Source organism: Bipolaris maydis (genome assembly GCF_028858645.1).
Source record: "Bipolaris maydis strain C4 unplaced genomic scaffold PSV08scaffold_1, whole genome shotgun sequence".
Lineage (NCBI taxonomy): Eukaryota > Fungi > Ascomycota > Dothideomycetes > Pleosporales > Pleosporaceae > Bipolaris > Bipolaris maydis.
The window spans coordinates 2,653,968-2,675,433 of NW_027093857.1; the positions used below are offsets into that span (position 1 = coordinate 2,653,968).

Here is a 21,466-nt window from a genome sequence, read left to right on the forward strand (position 1 = left end):
GCTGCACATCATTTTCCATACAATGATGTTGCGCGCCTTGTTTGCCAGGAATCTGGAGAGACGGTGCCTTGGCGCGTCCTGAGACTTGCCTTTGGGTCGGCACAGGCGTCACGGTTTCAGTTTCCGCATCTCTCTCATACTTGTCCAGCTGAAGACGGTCCAGCACTACCACATACACCACCACTCTATACATGTCGCAACCTTGGAACAGGATGCGCGGAAACCGACCCCAGAGCTATACATCTCTGCCCATGAGCGAGAAGGAACTGCTGACGTCAAAGCCGTCGCGACGCCACAATGAAGCAACAGGACTACGTCGCCGTGCAATTCAGGCAGTTGGCGCCTGTGTAGTCGTCTACGGCTTCTTCAAGTATGTGCCATCTGACCATTCTTTCCGTTCTCCTCCACTAATTGCCATCAGCTTATTCCCATTCTCAACCTCAAAGTCCTGCGACACCATCGACGAGGGCTACCGTTGCAGCCCCAAGACAACCCATTACCTTGGCCAGTATTCCCTTTGGTATTCTGTGCCCTCAGAGATAGACGTTGCTCCTCCCAAAGGCTGCGAAGTCACCTTCGCGAACGTCCTCTCCCGCCATGGTGGCCGCGACCCGACGTTTGGCAAATCGATAGCCTACCACCTCCTAATTGCCGAAATCCAGAACACGAGCACATCGTACCCGGATGCATTCAAGTTCTTAAAGGATTATGATTATGCACTGGGTGCGGATGAGTTGACGGATGCTGGAAGGCAAGAGATGGTGAACTCGGGCGCACACTTCTACCGCCGGTACCAGAAACTCATGGACGAGAACACACCATTTGTCCGCGCGGGCGGCCAGCATCGTGTCGTGGAGTCGGCTGAGCGCTGGCTCATGGGCGTTGCACAATCGTTGAACACAAAGCCCCAGAAGATTGATTTAGTTATTCCAGAAGGCCGAAACTGGAACAACACACTGTCTCACGATATCTGCCCTGCTTTCGAGGGTGGGCCGAACCATGGCCTGGGGGATCGAGCGCAGAAGATCTGGGCTGCCAAATTTGTGCCGCCGATTCAGAATCGCGTCAACTCAGCTCTCGGTACCAATCTTAGTGCGACCTCTATTGTCTACATGATGGACATGTGCCCTTTCGACACCCTTGCACACCCTTCGGCGCAGTTGTCAGAGTTTTGTAAGCTGTTCACAGACGAGGAATGGCGTGAGTATGACTACTTCCAGACTCTGGGCAAGTACTACGGCTACAGTGTAGGAAACCCACTTGGGCCTACGCAGGGCGTTGGGTACGTCAACGAGCTGTTGGCGCGCCTGACAAAGAAGCCTGTTGAAGATAACACCAACACGAACCGCACACTTGACTCGGATCCAAAGACATTCCCTCTGGACCGCAAAGTATATGCTGATTTTAGTCACGACAATGACATTAGTGGTGTTCTAGCTGCGCTTGGACTGTACAACAAGACCAAGACATTGTCTAATACTACGATTGAAGACACTAAGCAGACTCATGGTTACTCGGCTGCATGGACAGTGCCGTTCGCCGCCCGCCTGTATGTCGAGAAGCTGCAATGCAAGGGCGAGAAAGAAGAATCGGTCCGCGTTATTGTAAATGACCGCGTGCAACCACTGGAGTTCTGTGACGGGGACCGTTTCGGTAGGTGCACACTGAGCAAGTTTGTCGAAAGCCAAAATTTTGCTCGAAGTGGCGGACTCTGGGAAAGGTGTTATGATTAAGAATCGGAAGCGCAATCTCTGCATGTATTCTACACAGCGCATGGCCGCATCGTTGCATTTTCAAGATTCATAGACTCAATCAAAGACATTGTTTGAATTTTTTCCGAATAGATGTTCTACTGGGTCCGTCTTCCATACAATGTCTGGTTAGTCGCAGGAAGTACTTCATCCTTTGTCACGCGGATGAGAACAATGAGGAGCAAATGAAACCACAAGCGTGAGACTGACAATCGCTTGCGCACATATACATAGAACGTGCAGCAAGCCGATCAGACGAATGCTTTTGGATCGCATTCGTGCTTTTGTGCAAAGAGCAGTCCTCTGTCTGCCACAGACGTTATCATGGGGTTGAAGATAATCATACCAAAGCATATCTGGAATGCCTACAATCCTTCCAATGTCCAGAGCAATCAACCCACAACAAAAAAGAAATGTGTCCGCAGGATAAGCACAACCAGAGATTGTAATACGAAGCTTTACCGCTTTCATTACGGTGGTATACAACGAAAACGGACAGGGAAGCGGAAGAATGATATCGACTATGAAGGGCCATGTTTGAAGATCACGTGTGGGAGTTGCTTGGAGTGGCATCCGGAGATGGTGTGGGAGCGAGGAGGCATGCCCACTACGAGAAGATATCACGACCAGGATCAACAACAGCTGGCCACAAGTGGTGTCCCTGTCAAGATGACGCACAGCGATTATTGCATGCCCATCCAAAAGAAACTGGCGGGGAAAGTCAAGGCCAAGCGGATAGCGGCGCGCGCAAGTCTACAAAGACAATGCAATGCCCGGCTACGATTCGTGTCGCAGCGAGGCAAAAAAAGATTCGAAGCTCTGGTTAAGAAATATGAAAGACGGGAAAGGCGAAGAACGTAGTGTGTCAGGTGCAAGTGCCGAGTTGGTGAAAAATAACAAAAGAACGTAAGACTTGCGTAAACATTTCTTGAACGGATACTGTGTAAGTTAGTATTGGTGTTTTGTCGAGCACTACTGTACATGATGAAGACAGGCATAGAGGGGTAAGGCCGGAATCGTTGCGTCATATTACAAAACTCATTTTTGCACACTGTCAGTCTTTGAGAGAACATGTCACTCTGCACAATAGGTAGGCTACGGCGCTGTGGCAACAGACTTGAATGAATACGATTATCAACAGATTGTCATTGGCGAAGATACCCCACCAGTTGCGAGCACAATCCTTAGTAATGCTGCCAAGTGCGACTACAGATCCCTGCATGGGCCTCGGACAGCCCACTAAACCAGTTCACATCTCAGTCGTCTCCGCCCTACTGCCCACTGGCTTATATAGCTTTCCCATGTTCGCCCCTCCAGATGTTGGGCACGGTTTCTCCAGACTCGACTCGGTATGATGGCGCACATGGCTAGGGTACGGGCGGGTCCCCAAACATTGCGAAGAGTCGCTGGCCGTGGCGAACTATCTGCACGATCGCCCATTTCCGCCATACGGACAAGATGTATTGCGACAGATACAGAAACACGAGAGTCTGCTTCCGAGTTTCTCCCAGGTATCGACCCGGTACCGATACCACAGCGATCGGGCGGCGAGGACCGGAGAGCAGCAATCAAGAACGCGAAGCCTTTCTCTGCCTTTTTGACCGACACGTTCAACCGGCAGCATGACTATCTGCGCATCAGCATCACAGAGCGCTGCAATCTGCGATGTCTGTACTGCATGCCTGAAGGTGTGCCTTGAACACGACTCGACAAAAAAATTAACTGACGAAGAACAGAGGGCGTTCCGCTGTCGCCGTCCGCTAACATGCTCACCACACCCGAAATCTTCTACCTCTCGTCGCTATTTGTGTCGCAAGGTGTGACTAAGATCCGCCTTACCGGGGGTGAACCCACCGTTCGCCGCGACATAGTGCCTCTCATGCAGCAAATCGGTAGTCTGCGCCCCAAAGGCCTGCGCGAGCTCGCCCTCACCACCAACGGCATATCGCTGCACCGGAAACTCGACGCCATGGTCGAGGCTGGTTTGACAGGCGTCAATCTGAGTCTAGATACCTTGGATCCGTTTCAGTTTCAGATCATGACGAGGCGAAAAGGTTTCGATGCGGTCATGAAGTCGATCGACCGCATACTCGAGATGAACAAGTTGGGAGCAAACGTGAAACTCAAGGTCAACTGTGTTGTCATGCGTGGCCTGAACGAGCGCGAGATCCTACCCTTTGTTGAGATGGGCCGCGAGAAAGACATTGAAGTGCGTTTCATAGAATACATGCCCTTTGGCGGTAACAAGTGGAGTGAGAACAAGATGATCAGCTTCCAAGAAATGTTGGACATCATCCGCGTAAAATATCCAGGGCTCAGGCCAGTTCCGGGTCACAAGAACGACACAAGCAAGACGTACGAGGTCCCTGGCTTTGTAGGCAAGGTCGGCTTCATTACAAGCATGACCAACGATTTTTGCGGCTCTTGTAATCGACTGCGCATAACAAGTGACGGCAATCTGAAGGTGTGCTTACATGGAAACGCCGAGGTATCGTTGCGCGACGTACTGCGGCAGGGTAACAACGGTGAACCCATCGATCAAGAAGCATTTGAACGTATCAGGAAAGTCGAAATGGACCGTCATGATGGCCGTCTGAGCGATGATACTATACTTGGCTGGGGCCAGCGAGAACGCGAATTGCTCGAAGTTGTGGGAGCAGCTGTAAAGCGCAAAGCAGAAAAGCACGCTGATCTGGAAGATCTCGCCAGCATGGAGAACAGGCCTATGATCTTAATTGGTGGGTGATCGTGGTCCCCTTTTCCTCTTCTTAATCATCTCAGATCGCTTGGAGGCTTGTTGTGATATGACGGCCGTTACATGAATGGAGTTTTGAGCGTTCTCCTTCATTGTGAGTCTATATTATCTCTTGGCGCATCATCGTGCCCCAACTACATACTCGAATGACATTCTCTTTTATGTCTACATATCATTTTTGTATGTGTGTGTGTGATGTGCATTGCTGACTGCATGTAGGTGCAAAGCCATTGGCAGACGTAGGTTCATGGCGACCATCTCCTCTACAAACCCTGCATCCGAGTGCAAAGAGTTCCCATATATTCTCTCTAGCGTCAAACGTTCTTCAAGCCTCAATGCTGCATCTGCATTCCTCAACGTTGCAGTCCACAAACATTGTTCGGGCCTTCTCCACTTCCAAGCCACTTGCACAGCGACCTCGGAGGCAAGGGACACATCCTAGATCACGGATCAAGCTCAAGCATGGTGACGGATACGTGAACATGTTAGACAACGTTTCTCAGTTCGGCCCCGGAAAAGGCACTCTACCACCGAACCTTGAGGAAGTGCGACGGAAGTATGGATTGACTGATAGAAAGTACGATATATACTGGAGAATGGTTGCGGACACGAAGCTCAAGTCTGGCACTGGTACAAGATTCAAATTTCTCAATGTGAAAGCCCATTCTAAGCTGCTAACCTTGACTCGGGGATTAACGGGAGTGGACCACAGACTGATCATGAAAGACGCTCAAATGATTGCCGATCGAATACGACAAGATGCAGCAGAAAAGAATAAAGATACAATGCTGCAACGCCAGGCAGAAAAAATAAAAACTCTCAAAGCATTCCTAGAGGAGGTCAAGATACCTTCCGAGATCCAGAGGGCGTTGAAGAAGACCGAGGATAAGATTGATAAGTTGCGGGCTCGCATAACACGGCGCGAAGAGGGGAAGCTGGCCGAAACGAGTGCAGGAAAGTCGAGCGGAGTAACAATCGATACTATCAGGCATGTGCAAGAGATTGACGAGGTCGACCGACTGCTTCATACCTATAAGCAACAAGTCAACGAAATTCGCGAACAAGCTCAACAACTGGAAGAAATCAAAACACGAAAGGAAGCGATTTTGTCGAAGAAGCGCTTGCTACTGAAGCAGCTTGAAGAGAATGAAGAGCCGGAGGCCAAGAGGATTCCTAAAACCGTGGACGCCAATGATCGGGAGAATCAGCCTACTTCGAAGAGTTTGGACTTAATACTCGACCAAGCAATGAAGATGGTTGGCAGGGGCTGGGGGGAGCCAAAGCTACAAAGTACAGGTCTTAATTCCGAGAACATACGGGCAACAGCACAGGTAAAGGAGGGTACCACTATACAACTGCAGAGGCCTGGAATAGGCTCGGTATCTCGATCAAGGTCCGAAGACCAAGACCAAGACACAAATGGCAAAGACATGAATTCGGTCATTTCTACTGCATCTAGGCCGAGTGATAGCCTGCGTTTGCAGGTTCCCACTTCCGGGTTTATTCCTATTGACGAGAATCTCATTGTCATATTTGAGGGATCGGTCCCAGAACTTCAATCATATGTGTTCGAAATGGCTCAGCGCCTCAAAAACTCATATCCGCGTATCGACACGCTGCCATATGATGTATGGACCAGCCAGAACAAAGCGACACTGCAGACGTGGCTCAAGATCTTGGTAAAGAAATGGCAGACCCGATTTGACACCATTGGTCAGGTAGAGAAAGACATTATGGATGGGCGAATTCAAGCTGTACTTGATCGAATGGTTCGCGATCACGATCTCAGCAACGAAGCTGCGGAACGAATGGCAGTGCGGTGGTACCAAGTCTTTGATAATAGAGGCGCAATGCATGGAGATGCAGAGGGAGCAATAAACTGGGATGAGTTTCAAGCTGAAGGCCTGGGATTCTTGACCAGTGAGACGGAGTCCGAGGTGCCGTCACAACAAGGGCAAGCAGAAGCCAGGCCGCTACCAACGACGCTCTCAAGCACGAACAAGAGACCAAGTCTACACAGAGATTTAGACAGCCAAGTTTTTCATGACTCCACTGCGCGCAAAATGTACTCGACCTCTTCGCGATCCATATTACCAGATCTCGACCTCGCATCACAGCAAAAAGAGAAGGAAAAAGACGACGGGAGAGAATTACCAGAGCCATACCTACCACACCTTACCCCCTCGGGCTCAGCACACATGGTATCCGTATCTACGAAACAGCACACCATCCGCACCGCCATTGCCATCGGCTCGGTCCACTTCACAAACTCAACCCCTCTCTCCCTCATCCGCTCCAACACCGCCAAAAAGGGCGACGTCCTAGGCGTATCCCGCATAGCAGGCATAATGGCAGCCAAAAAATGCCCCGATCTAGTTCCCCTATGCCATCCCATCCCACTAACCCATGTCAGCGTCGAACTTGCCCCTTTCTCCGACGGACATGGAGGCGTGAAAATCGAAGCCAAAGTCCAGTGTACGGGACAGACGGGCGTGGAGATGGAAGCACTGACGGCGGTTATGGGTGCGGCGCTGAGTGTGGTTGACATGTGCAAGGCGGTGGATCGATTCCAGAGAGTGGATGGGGTGAGAGTGGTATTTAAGGAAGGTGGAAAGAGTGGGGTGTGGAGGGAGGAGGGGTGGGAGAGTTGGCAGGAGTAGATGGGTTGGAGGTTTAGGTGAAAAAGTTTTTTTTAAATTGAAAAGTAATGAATCAATGCCAATGTTTGGTGTCATTGGGATCCTTATGTATGGTGCTGCGAGGGGCAGCACGAGTGTCTAGATTGCTTCTGCCATAGCTGTGCTTGCCAAGCACTAAGTTTTTAGGAGGTTTTTTTTTCTCTCACAATCAATAAGTTACCCCGAAACATTGACAGTGGGTAGTGGAGTCTCTCTCTCACCTCATCTTGATGCAGAAACCATGTTATGGACTCACTTACCTATCGGAGTCTCACCTCTCACCGCTCAGGTACCATCTCACCAATATGTACGTTGACAGGACTCTAACATACTCCAGTTCTAAGTCCAGCTAAACCTTATTACCTACTGTTACTTACAATCTGAAGGCTTCCGTCGTCGATCTCGTATAACTTACTATTCTCCAGTACCCAGGTCTATCAGCAGCCATGACCTCTTCAATTCTATCCCTCGACAATGATCAGGGCCCGGTTACTTGGCAATTGCAATCATTTACCGTCAGTCACGATGTCGAATCGTCAGGCCGAGCGCAGCTGGTGCTTGATCGTGCTAACTCTGAGTTTGGGCTGGCGTACCAGACCGAACCTGGTGTTACTGTAATGGCACAATTCCCCGATACTGAGGAGCCGATCTACTTCCAGGTCTCCAAGGCGCGCGCAGTCTGCACTCGCTTCAACAACTCGTGCAAGAAAGTTTGCGTACTTATGCCACATATGCAGGTCGACCTGTACTTCACGACTAGTGCGGATGCCGGGGACTTTGTGCATGCGCTTGGGCGGATTGCCACCACAGTTGGCAATTCCTACTTTGAAGTCCATGAAGCTGTTTCGTATGTATAACCTTTTTCACTCATATTCTAGCAATACTGATGCACTTATATAGCAATGCTGCACTAGCCCGTGCTGACTTCAATATGGAGAAGGAGGGCTATACCAACCAGAAATGTCGATTGTGGGTGGCAGCTCCGAACGAGAACGCATCAGAATGGGCCCGGTAAGTACTTAACTAAAACCCTCATAGTCCCAACTAACGGTCGTAGTATCTACAAGGCTGGTAAATGTACCGACTTTACCATCGTCGCTGTCGGTAGGGTATTCCAAGCTCATCGCGTCTTGTAAGCACAATGTCTCTTACTTTGTCGACGTAGCTGACACATCAGCTAGGCTCTGCACACGATCGCAGTACTTCAACGCGGTTTGTGATGGAAACTTTGCAGTAAGAGACATGTGTGCGCTATACAAGGCACCTGAGCCCTGCTAACGTTCTGAAGGAAACCAGCCAGCGCTCTATCACACTGCCCGAGGACAGCCAGACAGTGAGCACAATGCTCAAGGAGATATATGGAGTGTCCAACCCAACCACAGGATCAATTTTTAGCAGCTTTGCGCTCAGAGACGCATTTGAGAAAGACTGCATCATGCGCGATTTGTTGGCCCTCTTCATCGCATGTGATAAGGTCAAGCTCCCTCCACAATTCTTATGATTTACAGTTCTGACAACGTGTGCAGTACAACCTCGAATCAATCAAGCAAAAAGTTTCGAAGACAATTATCGATCGTATTCCCTTCATTCAAGATCCTCTGACTATAGTCTATCTGGCTGCAGATATCCATGGCGACGTCGGCGCAGAATTGGATCATGGTCTCCGCAACGCAATCATCCTGCAGCTGCACGCCCGCTTGCCAGCGATCATGCAAGACGAAGATGCGTGGGATTACTACTCAGAGAACAAGGCTGTACTCAAAGCACTGCACTCGTACCAGTGCGGAATGCAGGATACAACAAGATCTTCAGGAATCTTTACTCCTCCGGCAAGTCCGAACAAGAAGTGAGCGAGGGTACCTATGGCGTGGCTGCGAGGTTCAAAATCAGGATGCTTTTAGGAAAAAGATCTTCCTCGTGGGTCTTTATGCGAGAATGTAAAGAAGTAGCTTCTAGGGGTCATCATGCTCGTTGCCCTTAGTAGATAAAATATACGAACTACACATGGGAAGACACGGTCACGTGCAGCCGCGTCGCGCTAACAATGCTTGCGGGCTCCGCGTCACCCCACGGCAGCATAGCAGCATGTGAAACGAGCCCTCTGCGCGTCAGCACCTGTTCAATGGCCCCCGATGTAGCCTCCATGACATCGACGCCCACCACCCCCGCACTCAAGAACTCACAGAAACCGCCCACGGGCCCTAACGTCCTCGAGGTTGTGCTCGGCTCGCTGCTGATCAAGCCATGGTACCCGTCCTTCTACCCAGAAGAACTGGTGGGAAGGCGCGTCGAACGGCTCTACGTGTGCCAGTGGTGCTTCAAGTATAGCAAGGAGCTTGTTGGCTTCTTGGGCCATCTGGTACGCCTGAAGGACTTGCGTGGTTTAGAAAGACCGGTTGAGCTGATACGCCTCAGAAAGCATGTCCCCTTCGCAACACTCCACCCCCGGGCATTAACGTCTACACAAAAGACAACTATTCCCTCTATGAAATCGATGGCGAGAAGAATAAGCTTTATGCGCAGAACCTATCGCTCTTTGCGAAGCTCTTCCTCGACACCAAATCGGTCTTCTACGACGTCACAACCTTCTTGTACTATCTCCTAGTTGCGCACAACCCCACGCCTAGCATACCCAACACTAGCCTTGATGAAGAGACGCCGCCGAGCGGAGTCAGGACACAGGGGCAGGTCGTGGGCTTCTTCAGCAAGGAGAAGATGAGTTGGGACAATAATAACCTAGCATGTATATTGGTCTTCCCACCATGGCAGAAGCAAGGATTGGGTCAGCTATTGATGGGTGCAAGCTATGAAATGAGTAGGCGAGAGGAGAGACTGGGTGGTCCTGAGAAGCGTAAGCCGTTCCTGGTCTGTCCTCTTAGACACCGGCCAGTGCTAACATCACGACAGCGCTGTCCGATCTCGGCCGTATTGCTTACAATCACTATTGGTCGCAAACAATTGCTCGTACCCTCCTCTCATGTCCGTCCAAGAAGACACTCACCGTGCAAGAGCTTCGCGAAAAGACGTACATTGTGCCCGAGGACATCATCGCAACCTTGCAGATGATGGACGTTCTCGAACAGAAGAAGAAAGGCGGCGCAGATGCCGTAATCAACAAGGCAAAAGTCAGGGCATGGGCGGACAAGCACAAGGTAGATGTCAAAAGCTGTCCGGTGGATCCTGATGCGTTTATTGCACGGGAAGTAAGCAGGGGTGGCAGTGAAGAGTCTTGATGCTTCACGACAAAGAGAGTACAAGGACAGGCAAATGATACCCGGATCTCGATGTTTCTACAGAGTTCCAATACAAGCGATATGAAGATCTTTGTTGGAAACATCTTTTGAGAAAACGATGCTGAAGTGCCTACGATATTATATAGCGCTGATTCCTACATGTTGTTGCATTCTATTGGACCTCCCCGCAGTCCTTCCCCCATAAACCGCATGGCCATTAAACCACGTGCCAGAGGCAGTTGAACATGTTCTGTTTCGCTTGCAATCTATTCATGTACATATAATAGGACTGCTTGGTCGTTCGTACGCTAGTGAGCACTTAGCGCGGCACGTGAACACCCGTTTTCGTGAACGCGTCGCGTCTTTCAACTACTTACATTCATTCATTGGTATACGTTTTCAAAATGGTCAGCAAAGCCGAGCAACGGGACTTTCACCACCCCTACACGCCCTATGACATACAAAATGAATTCATGGGCGCTGTATACGAATGTTTAGAAAATGGCCAGGTCGGCATCTTTGAATCACCGACCGGGACAGGCAAGTCGCTGAGCCTGATCTGCGGCTCCTTGACATGGTTGAGAGACCATAAAAGGAAGACTTTCGAAGAAGGATTTGCAGCCGATGCAGCGAATAGCGAAGAGCCATCGTGGATCGTCGAACATGCACAGAAGCAGCGTAAGCAAGAAGCACTTCGTCGCAAACAAGAGTTGAATGAACGCATTGCAAAAATCAAAGCAAAGGAGAAGCGTGCAAAAGAGCGCTACGAGAATGGCGAATCAAGTTACAAGAGACGGAAGGTTGTGCCGGGTGAAACGAACGATGACGATGAAGCACAATTCGTGCTTGACGACTATGAAAGCGACCAAGAATCTCAAAAGCGGGCACGAGGCGGTACCTTTAATGAGTCTGGGCTATCGGCAGAAACACAGGCGTTGATGGCATCATTAGGATATACTGACGACGCGCCGAAGAACGACGATGGGGAGGTACCCGACGAGACAAAGATATTTTTCTGTTCCCGGACGCACTCTCAACTGACACAGTTTTCGAGTGAGTTGGGCCGGGTCAAGATGCCGCCTGCTATTGCTCTAGACGATGATACGAACGGCGCTGATATAGATTCACTCGTCGAAGATGTCAAGCACCTTACACTCGGATCAAGGAAGAATTTGTGTATTAATGGTAAAGTGAATAAGCTGGGAAGCGCTACTGCTATCAACGAACGATGCCTAGAGCTACAACAGAATAGCAGTGCCGAAAGCCGATGTCCCCATATGCCGAGTAAAGAACAAGAGCCCCTAATAAACGACTTCCGTGATCATGCGCTTGCAAAGATTAGGGACATTGAGGATCTCGGATTGCTGGGCAAGAAGCTGGGAGTATGTCCTTACTATGCTTCAAGACCAGCGACAAAGTACTGCGAGGTGAGCTTGATTTTCGACCAATTCGACAAACATCGGTGTACTAACGAGCGTAGATTGTGACATTGCCGTATCCGTTGCTTTTACAGCGCACTGCTCGCGAGGCACTTGGACTATCTCTTAAAGATCATGTCGTCATTATTGACGAAGCGCACAACTTGATGGACGCTATAGCAGGCATTTACTCTGTTTCTGTAACGCTCGGCCAAGTTCAACAAGCACGCGCCCAGCTTACAGCCTATCTTCAAAAGTTTCGCAACAAGCTGAAAGGAAAGAACCGAGTCTACGTTGCCCAGACAGTCAGGATCCTAGATTCAATCCTTGCATATTTGCAGTCCATCGACGCTGACCCAAAGGCGACTGATGGCCTGGTTGACATGGTATCTATAATGTCCGGAAAGGGCGTAGACCAGATCAACGTTTTCAAGCTCAATGCATACCTCCAAGAAAGCAGACTTGCTCGAAAGGTTGATGGATATACCGCATACGCTGAGCAAACAGTTGATGAGCCGACAAAGCAAGTGTCCAAGAAGGGGCCCCGTCACAGTGTTCCTGTGCTCATGCATGTACAAGCTTTTCTGCTCTCCTTGATGAACCCTTCTGCGGAAGGCCGATTCTTCTACTCAAAGGAGGATGGCGTAACAACGCTGCGATACATGCTTCTCGACCCCACGTTTCATTTCAAAGATGTCGTTGAAGAAGCAAGAGCAGTAGTACTTGCAGGCGGTACAATGTCCCCAATGAGCGACTATGAGCAGCATCTGCTATCATATCTGGAGCCTTCGAAGATCAAAACCCTGTCCTGTGGGCATGTTATACCGCCTTCGAACCTGCTTGCTGTACCGGTTGTACGAGCGACTAGTGGTGCCGAGTTCGATTTTACGTTTGATAATCGCAACAAAGAAAAGACAATAATTGACCTCGGGGCTGCTATTTCGGGATTTGCGCGAGACATACCCGATGGAGTGGTAGTCTTCTTCCCCAGCTATTCGTATCTGGACACCTGTATCGCGGCGTGGAAGCGCCTCAAGCCTGCACAGTCCAACACCACCTTCTGGGATGCTTTCAAAAGCAGCAAGCCCGTGTTCTTAGAGCAGCGCAGTCAACAACAGAATTTAGATGCATCCTCGGCAGTCAAGGAGGCAGCTGTCGACTCGGTTCTCAATGCCTACAGTGCGGCAATCGCATCTGGTAACGGCCGAGGTGCGCTGCTCTTTGCCGTTATTGGTGGAACACTGTCCGAGGGCATCAACTTCAGTGACGCACTGGGTCGAGGTGTTGTCGTTGTCGGCCTTCCATTTCCAAACGCGCATTCAGCAGAGTGGAAAGCAAAGATGCAGTATATCGCTGCCAAAGAAGCAAAACATGGTGGTGATGGCAAGGCCGCAGCGCGCGAGTTTTACGAGAATGCATGCATGCGCTCTGTCAATCAATGTGTAGGACGGGCTATCAGACACAAAGGTGATTATGCGGCCATCTTGATGTTGGACAGACGGTATGGGAGCAAGCGGATACAAGATAAGTTACCCAGGTGGATTAGGGGTAGTCTGACTGGTGGGCTGGGGGTGAGAGATGTGGAGGGGAAGTTGCTTGGATTCTTTGCAGACAAGAAATGAAGGTCAGACTCTGGTTTCGATGAGACAATGTTGTAGCATTCACAACAGTCGATGTATTCCGATGTTCCGCGCTTGTGAAAGATGGTGGGGCTATTCAGTGCTCCATTCGGCTTAGTTCGACGCGAGCACCGTCTCACTTCGTGAACGCGTGTCTTCATGGACTACAATTCAGATTCCATTCTTCAAACTCTTCAGATATACCGCCTTCACTATGCGTGCATTCACATAACCCATGTTTCTATCAATCATGCGATGAAACTATAGCGTATACAGTTTGCAGTGAACCATTTCAACTGCAGATCAGGGCAGGTACAAGGGGAAATACAAGAGGAGGAAAGCCGTGGTACACCGGAGTAGCAAAGGACGAAATCCACTTTCAACATGGCATCCTCGCGGAGTCGAGACGCCGAAAACAGAGGTGCATACACGACCGTTGCACAAACCGATGATGCCAGCGCAAGGTTGACTGTTCACGGCAAAATCGCAGATGAGGGCTCGGAGGAGACAAGTTTTGAACCGCCCGTTCACATCGGAGCTGTTCCCACACCAGAAGACGACCTCTTTCTTCCGCGAGTAGCTGACACTCTTCCTCGTGGTGCCTTCCTGGTAGCTATCGTGGAGCTATGTGAGCGCTTTGCCTACTATGGCTTATCCGGACCATTCCAAAACTATATCGCCAACGGATACAACGATGCCAACGGTCTTCCTGGAGCTCTTGGCCTAAAACAGTCAGGCGCTACTGCAATGACCAACTTTTTCCAGTTTTGGTGCTATCTAACGCCTTTGTTCGGAGCCATTATTGCGGACCAGTATCTCGGCAAGTACGCAACAATCAAATGGTTCAGTTTGATTTACATGGGCGGGATCACAATTCTCTTTTTGACGAGCTTGCCGTGGGCTATCCGGAGTGGGGCCGCCTTCCCCGGGCTTGTTGTTGCCATGTTAATCATTGGACTCGGTACGGGTGGTATCAAAAGTAATGTGTCACCGTTGATCGCAGAGCAAGTTCGGTCCAACAAGCCCTTTGTCAAAACTCTGCCGAGTGGGAAAAAGGTCATTGTCGACCCAGAGCTCACGGTACAGAGGATCTACATGGTTTTCTACATGTGCATAAACGTTGGTTCGATATCTGCAGTCGCAACCACAATGCTGGAGTTGCATGTTGGTTTCTGGAGCGCATACCTTTTACCACTGATCATGTTTTGCGTCGGTTATGTGATACTGGTAAGAGGGAAGAAGCAATATATCATCAAACCGCCTCAAGGTGGTGTTATTGGCAATTGCTTCCGGGCTCTGTACATTGCTGCAAGGAATGGCGGCGACCTTAACAAAGCGAAAGCCTCAGCCCAAGGACATGGAAGACTCAAGTCAAGAGTGACCTGGGACGACAAGTTTGTTGAAGAACTAAAGACAGCACTGGTGGCGTGCAAAGTTTTCTTGTTCTTTCCTATTTACTGGGTCACGTTCTCGCAGATGATGAATAACTTTATCTCGCAAGCTGGACAAATGGAGCTGCACGGTCTTCCAAACGACATTCTTCCCAATATCGATCCCATCACGATCATCATACTAATTCCACTTATGGACCGCTTCATCTACCCTTTCATCCGTACCCGCCTGCACCTTGCCTTCCAGCCGATAACGCGCATTTCGCTTGGCTTCTTGGTGGCTGCACTGGCTATGTTGTATGCTGGCATCCTCCAAACATACATCTACGCAGCACCGCCATGCTATTACAGCCCTTCAAACTGCAACGCGGGCAAAATAGGGGAGGGAAGGTTCAAGCCAAACGAAATCCACGTTGCGTGGCAAGCACCAGCATATGTGCTCGTTGCTCTTAGCGAAATTCTCGCCAGTATCACGGGGTTGGAGCTGGCATATGCGAAAGCGCCAGAGAATATGAAAAGCTTTATCATGAGCTTGTTTCTTCTCACAAGCGCTGGGGGCAGTGCATTAGGCATACTGATCGCGCCTCTGGCGAGGGACCCCCACCAGCAATGGCTGTACTTTGGCTTGGCAAGTGCTGCTGCAATTACCGGCATCATCTTTTACCGGATGTTCAAGAATATCAATGACAGCCCCGTCAAGGAGGTACACAATGCTGAGGAATACGAAATGGCGCGAAGATTGAGTCCAGACGATGAAGAATACTACAGCGATGATGCAGGAGGCGCAGATCATTCTACACGAGCCTGAAGTGAGAACAGGTGCGATAACGCTGAACACGTAGTACATTGTCTATGGAAGCATACCTTTGGGTTTTCTATAGCCCCCACTTCTACGACTCAATTCTAGAGCGATACCGACGTGAACTGCAGGATGCGAGAGGGGTCTTGTGCATCAAAAAATCAGGCTGAGGCTTTAACGACAGTGCATCCGAGCCCGATCTTACCGATGTTGTTCGGCTCTGCGCCGTCTCTTGTGTCATTGGACCCACCGTTCGCGGGGTGCAGTGAAGGACGACCAGGCTGACCAACAGGATTACCGTATCTTGAGTGCTGAAATTCATCGTAGCACTGACAACTCAGAAGTGCATACATACTCTGCGAATGTGGCAATTTGACAGCGCATATGTTCGAGCCTCATTTTTGAAGTCTATGATAAATGGAGCTGTCTAAACGGGCCTTCTAGAGTCAGAAGCAATTGTCACTTTGAGGCTAGTACAACATGTCAATCAGCGACAACTCTACCCTCGGCGTGTCGCATGAGCAAGATGGAACGGGTGATTACTTGCATGGTTTTGGAGACCTAGCCATTAGCGCAGAGGACAGGTCGTAAGTTTATCTGGGCTATTTACGTCAATAGCGGACTGACATTTGGCTTTCGAGTCCATATGCCTCTACACACATAGCTGTGCTGGAAGTGGGGCCCGAAGCAGTTCGCTTTCTAGTCCACGAGAGCATCTTGAGCCGAAGCGAAGTACTTGCAAGGTCCTACAACCCATCTTTCATCAAGCAATCTGTACCCTTACCGGAGCTCGACCTAGCAACTGCGCATACTCTAGTACATTATCTGTACACTGGTAAATACCAGACTCTTGGCGTACATGCTGGTTCGGACAAGATCATTCCCGAAAGCTACAAGCTTAGTGTATGCGTGTATTGCGCCGCCGTACGCTATAGGCTACCAGGCCTCGCAGAGCTTGCACAGACCAAGATCAAATTGTTTGGAGAAGATGTGACCATCTTCGACATGCTTGCAGTAGCAAGACAACATGCCTTTCCATTGCTGCCCGAAGACGATGCATGGTATCCAGCATATATTGAAGATGCGCTCCGCAATGCCGTAACGGAAGACCCTACCCCATTTCGAAAACCAGACTTCATCACGACAGTTGAGGGCAGCAGCAGACTGCTGCAGCTCGTCTGGAAAACCATGATGAGTAACTATGTTCCAAAGCCGGCCACGCCGACATCAACGCCGATAGTCAGGGCTGACAGTGTCGTCGCTCACACATTGGAGCCTGTGCCAGACATTTCTGAGTCGCATGGGAATGTGGACCCTGGAATTGCTATCGAGAGTGAGGATGCCAGCAACAGCAAACGAGAAGATGTAGCAGAACCTCAGTCACTCGTTGAAGAGCCTACCAAGAATGCACTCGTTGCGGAGAGTGTACTAGATGTCTCTGGTGAAGTGGGAGCCACCGCGTCCAACCCACAATTCCTTGCTACGCCTGAGTCGTTCACAGATGGCTTGGGATTGATGACCAGCATGAAGTGGGAGCAGATGTACAAGAAAGCAGAGCAAGAAGCGCCAATCAGCGCGTCTCCAAAGGAAGAGCCGAAGCTGACCGGTCTTGTTCGTACCGACTCTGTAACACAGTTTGAGCAGATGGCGGGCGCATCTGATCCCAAGACTACAGCCGGAAACGATGCGAATGCCGAAACTGGGCAGGCATCAGCTAGTACGAGTGAAGTGGTACCCGTCAAAAAAGGCAAGAAGACAAAAAAGATGAAAATCACAAAGAAACCGGCTGTTCAGGCTGAACCGGTGCTAGCAAGTGCGGCATAGGCGGCTTTTCCGTGGTAGTATACATCGACTACTAGAATAGTTCTTCTGTAGATGGTGCGTATAGGCTGTTCCACACACATCAATTTGCTCTCTATTTCAGTACACCTCCGTACCTCTAATCGCTTTAACGAATAAGTGATGACGCAAGCCCGTATTCCCGTAAGCACACCGTATTATTACTCGTATAAGTATAAAATACCTCGTGTCATCAAGACTCCATGGTTCATAACACAATGAACTCCGACTGCTAAGTACACTTGAAGCTAGGTAGAACACTCAGAGCAGTGCGCATAGACCGCCACACTCACGTGGCGTATTCTCGGCATCCGGCAGTCGAGTGAATTGCGATCGTCCATGCTTTGACATTTAATGCTTGCCATCTAGAACCTTACCTCCACGTCCACTTTACTACACTGCTTCCAAGCCCCGCCTTCTTGCACCGTTTGAGCAACCTTTACATTCCTGATTTCCAACAGCTGAAAAGAAAAAATAATAATAACAAATACATATCTGCATAGAGAGGCTACTGAGCTTGTGCTCACGTAATATTAAATTGTAGTATGATGTAAGAACTCAAAGAATAGATCCGCAAGTAACGAGATTAACTTGGTCGTGTTGCTGTCTTCGCATTAGGTTTTGTCCGGTCGGACCGATCGGGAAATGCGACACAACGCGGTACTACGGGATCTGCCCTGTACGATGACCCAAATTACCTTAACCCCCCCCCCCCCTTTTATTCTGTCTGAGTACAACCCATGAGCAAACAAACCTTCATTTAACGGCGCGTGTTTTGTTGTTGCAGTGGAGACGTTATAATTACAACAAGGGAGTTTTTCTCAGAGGCCGTTGTTTCTGGTTGTAAGTGTGCTGATAATAGTGGAATTACGGAGGGAGAAAGAGGTGTCAGAATGGTGCGGAACCTAAAGTAGGCTAGACCAGATGTCGAATAGGGTTTGCTACACTATCCTATCCCGTGTTAGTCACGATAACTTCCTTGCTGGAGGCCCACACAAGGAAGATGTGGATATGTCCATATGCTACTATGCTTACAACAGCAAATGTACCTTGTTCATATTCTCTGATCAAAAAAAAAACTGTTTGAGCCATTTCCTCAAGGTACCCAGAAAGAGGTCGAGATATGTCTTTGTACATCGTCCCCAGTTCAGCATAGCGCCGCAAATTAAAGTTTTTAGTCGTACCTTCATATGACGGCATTTACGACGTTTACTAGCCCAACTCCATCGCCGCCCGCCCGCCCTATTTCTAAGCCCCCATCGTCATATCCATGAATAGCCACGCTGTGGAGGCTGTGGCGCAAGGGACTCTGCTAGCAAAACGACTCAATATCCTTGTGTTATGTCGATAAGCGATCAGTGCACTGACGCTTCCATCCGACAAGGCATGGTGCCCGCTCGCCGGACTTTAAATTAAGCATTACGCACGGACTCTGTCGTGCCGAAAGGGTGCCATGGTATCGTTGCTTTTCGTATTCGGGGGCGGCGGCTTCAACCCTCTTGTTGCAAATTTGCCTGGAAATAGGTGGCAACGCTGCAACCACCGTGCTTTCTGTTTCCTTTTTGTTGGCCCCAACCACCCCCCCCCCCCGGTCCCGAGGAAGGCGGTCCGGGTTTAGCGCTGGATGGGAAAGTTGCTTAAAGAGAGCCCTCTTGGCCTTTGGAAATGACGGATATAGCAACTTCAGCGTTTTAAAGCTGTAATCATACTTACTCTTAATTCTTTAATAATGGCGATTTATACTTGGAATGCGGTGGTTGCTGCCGCCTTATTGGTTGGCTCCGCCTCTGCTTCGAGTTGTCCTGGCGGCGAGTGGGATGTCATTGTTGTTGGTAAGACTCGGAACTTGTACTTTGACTTTTGGCGATGAAACTGACATGCTGTAGGTTCCGGACCAGCTGGTATCGTTACAGCAGACCGCATGAGTGAGGCTGGAAAGAGGACTCTTCTCCTAGAGCAGGGAGGCCCATCATACTACATTACCGGTGGTCGTACACGGCCGGAGTGGCTGGAGGGCACAGAACTCAGCCGTGTCGACGTTCCAGGCTTGTACAAGACCATTTTCTCCAACCCTGGTCAGGGCTTGGTATGCCCATCCAATGTCGTCAACGCCTTCCAGGGCTGCACTGTTGGCGGTAACACTGCCATCAACGCTGGACTTTTCTTCCAGCCTCCCGCTAGCGATTGGGACAGGTATTTCCCAGAAGGCTGGAAGAACAAGGACATGCAAAGTGCCATTCAGAAAGTGAGGGAAACTCAGCCAAGTACCGACAACCCTTCAATGGACGGACAGCGATACCTCCAAAGCGGCTATGAGGCTGCCAGGCAGTGGCTTGTCGATGGAGCCGGATATGCCGACGTTGGCTTGAATGACGGGCCATCAGAACATTCTAAAACCAAGGTCTTTGGTCATCCCATCTGGAACTACGAGGGAGGTCAGAGGAGTGGACCAGTCAAGACATATCTCCAAAACGCTCTCAAGCGATCGAACTTTGGCTTCAGGACCGGAACAAAGGTCCTGCGCGTTCGTCGTGATGGCGACGTTGCAACCGGTGTCGATGTCGAGACTGGGAATACCAACCAAACCAGCATCTGCCTCAAGCAAGGTGGTGTAGTCATCTCATCAGCAGGTGCGCTCCTGAGCCCCCAGCTCCTGATGTGGTCCGGTATTGGCAACTCAACTCTTTTGGAGGGCCTTGCAAAGAACGGTCAGGTTACGGTCCCACCTCAGGACTGGATCAATAACACTGCCGTTGGTGACAAGGTATTCGACAACCCGAATACCTTCATTGAGCTCCACGACGAGTCGGTCGATTCTTTCGTCTACGAGTACTCTAACCCTCCAGCAACGGACGCTGAGATGTACCTGAAGAACCGCACTGGACCATACACCTTTGCCTCACAAACAAGTGCGTTCTGGGACTTCATCCAACAAGGCGAAGACCTCGTTGGTTGCCAAGGTACCATTGACTCTTCGGGGGCTTTCGACTATGCAAATGACAACAACACCTTCACCCTCAACGTCTACGGCACATCAGGTCTTCGCTCTTTTGGTCGTGTCAGCCTCGACGCCAATGGCATCGCTCTGCCTTCATCCAACTTCTTCGCTGATCCCCGCGACGTCCAGGCGATAGCGACCTTCACTCACAACATCTTCCAAGCTCTTCCAGAAACTCTTACGCCTCTCAACATTGCAAAGAACTCGACAGTCGACGAGATTGAGACCTGGTTGAAGACTCCAAGCGATTACACGCTCGGCAACGTGCAGCACTGGAGCAGCAGCTGCCGAATGGGCGAGTGTGTAGATACCGATACCAAGGTCATTGGCATGAAGAATCTGTTCGTCGTAGACGCCAGTATTGTTCCTCCTCTGACCACAAACCCTGTCATGGGTGTTATGATTACTGCCGAGAGGGCAGTGGAGAAGATTCTTCCCCTCATGGAGACCCCGGCTTTGGAAATTACCTTGTAAAAAAAATTACAAGTTTACGACTTTGCTACGTACAAAATACTTTTTTAATAGAACCTCTTAGATATGTAATGCCTTCTTCCAGCACTGAACAAAAAACAGTTGATGCCTTCACAACAATCTTACAAAACGTGTGCCTTTTGACCACTTTTGACACATCCATGTGTACACAATTAAAGACTTTACATCTAAATCATGTTTGTTTATGTAAGCTGATAGTGATACTGCTGGTAGATAGTCACGCGTGTCTTGAATTGAAAGTGCAATTTTTATTGCACTCTTTGAGTCTACCAAGAGATTTGCGCTCTCAAATTAAAACTCTAACCCCAAAACAGTAACCAAATCGAGACAGAAAACAGAGTAGCCGGAATAGCGTCTGTGTACATTTGTAAGTAACTGTGTCCTAGGTACGTTTCCGTGTTCCTTTGGTGCTCTGAATCATGGCTCTATGAATTTCTGCGGAGAAATCCATGTAGAAACACAGGGCGAATTCCGGTGATTTCGCCTTGGCATA

General features: G+C 49.7%; 7 protein-coding genes across 7 annotated transcripts; all 7 read left to right on the plus strand.

The window, feature by feature from the left end:
• The first annotated feature begins 176 nt into the window (after positions 1–176).
• On the plus strand, positions 177–1,827 carry PSV08DRAFT_259115 (histidine phosphatase superfamily). The gene is made up of 2 exons (XM_014220211.2): positions 177–370; positions 422–1,827. The coding sequence occupies exons 1-2, from the start codon at positions 213–215 to the stop codon at positions 1,731–1,733; spliced, it is 1,470 nt and encodes a 489-aa protein (XP_014075686.1). The 5' UTR covers positions 177–212; the 3' UTR covers positions 1,734–1,827.
• Positions 1,828–2,997: 1,170 nt separating this feature from the next.
• Positions 2,998–4,675, plus strand: PSV08DRAFT_214259 (uncharacterized protein). The gene is made up of 2 exons (XM_014220212.2): positions 2,998–3,439; positions 3,488–4,675. The coding sequence occupies exons 1-2, from the start codon at positions 3,103–3,105 to the stop codon at positions 4,495–4,497; spliced, it is 1,347 nt and encodes a 448-aa protein (XP_014075687.1). The 5' UTR covers positions 2,998–3,102; the 3' UTR covers positions 4,498–4,675.
• Positions 4,676–4,841: 166 nt separating this feature from the next.
• On the plus strand, positions 4,842–7,166 carry PSV08DRAFT_168937 (uncharacterized protein; the record flags this gene model as incomplete). Its single annotated transcript, XM_014220213.1, has 1 exon — positions 4,842–7,166. The coding sequence occupies one exon, from the start codon at positions 4,842–4,844 to the stop codon at positions 7,164–7,166; it is 2,325 nt and encodes a 774-aa protein (XP_014075688.1).
• Positions 7,167–7,630: 464 nt separating this feature from the next.
• Positions 7,631–10,662, plus strand: PSV08DRAFT_398243 (acyl-CoA N-acyltransferase; the record flags this gene model as incomplete). Its single annotated transcript, XM_066093555.1, has 10 exons — positions 7,631–8,031; positions 8,085–8,195; positions 8,242–8,316; positions 8,366–8,417; positions 8,473–8,658; positions 8,808–9,030; positions 9,197–9,543; positions 9,600–10,035; positions 10,092–10,387; positions 10,564–10,662. The coding sequence occupies 10 exons, from the start codon at positions 7,631–7,633 to the stop codon at positions 10,567–10,569; spliced, it is 2,133 nt and encodes a 710-aa protein (XP_065950024.1). The 3' UTR covers positions 10,570–10,662.
• Positions 10,663–10,821: 159 nt separating this feature from the next.
• Positions 10,822–15,653, plus strand: PSV08DRAFT_406738 (helicase C-terminal domain-containing protein; the record flags this gene model as incomplete). The annotated part of the gene is made up of 3 exons (XM_014220215.1): positions 10,822–11,844; positions 11,898–13,426; positions 13,856–15,653. 3 exons carry the CDS (start codon positions 10,822–10,824, stop codon positions 15,651–15,653), a joined length of 4,350 nt encoding a protein of 1,449 aa, XP_014075690.1.
• A 471-nt stretch (positions 15,654–16,124) lies between these two features.
• Positions 16,125–17,570, plus strand: PSV08DRAFT_358283 (uncharacterized protein; the record flags this gene model as incomplete). The annotated part of the gene is made up of 2 exons (XM_066092954.1): positions 16,125–16,231; positions 16,286–17,570. The coding sequence occupies 2 exons, from the start codon at positions 16,125–16,127 to the stop codon at positions 17,466–17,468; spliced, it is 1,290 nt and encodes a 429-aa protein (XP_065950025.1). The 3' UTR covers positions 17,469–17,570.
• Positions 17,571–18,967: 1,397 nt separating this feature from the next.
• PSV08DRAFT_398247 (uncharacterized protein) lies at positions 18,968–21,063 on the plus strand. The gene is made up of 2 exons (XM_014220217.1): positions 18,968–19,315; positions 19,370–21,063. The coding sequence occupies exons 1-2, from the start codon at positions 19,213–19,215 to the stop codon at positions 20,953–20,955; spliced, it is 1,689 nt and encodes a 562-aa protein (XP_014075692.1). The 5' UTR covers positions 18,968–19,212; the 3' UTR covers positions 20,956–21,063.
• Positions 21,064–21,466: the final 403 nt, after the last annotated feature.

Bases quoted from the DNA above. Each gene is read 5' to 3' on its own strand.
- PSV08DRAFT_259115 (XM_014220211.2), top strand. From the start codon at position 213: ATGCGCGGAAACCGACCCCAGAGCTATACATCTCTGCCCATGAGCGAG. The intron at 371-421 runs GTATGTGCCATC...AATTGCCATCAG, and splicing joins GTCGTCTACGGCTTCTTCAA to CTTATTCCCATTCTCAACCT.
- PSV08DRAFT_214259 (XM_014220212.2), top strand. From the start codon at position 3,103: ATGATGGCGCACATGGCTAGGGTACGGGCGGGTCCCCAAACATTGCGA. The intron at 3,440-3,487 runs GTGTGCCTTGAA...GACGAAGAACAG, and splicing joins TCTGTACTGCATGCCTGAAG to AGGGCGTTCCGCTGTCGCCG.
- PSV08DRAFT_398247 (XM_014220217.1), top strand. From the start codon at position 19,213: ATGGCGATTTATACTTGGAATGCGGTGGTTGCTGCCGCCTTATTGGTT. The intron at 19,316-19,369 runs GTAAGACTCGGA...GACATGCTGTAG, and splicing joins GTGGGATGTCATTGTTGTTG to GTTCCGGACCAGCTGGTATC.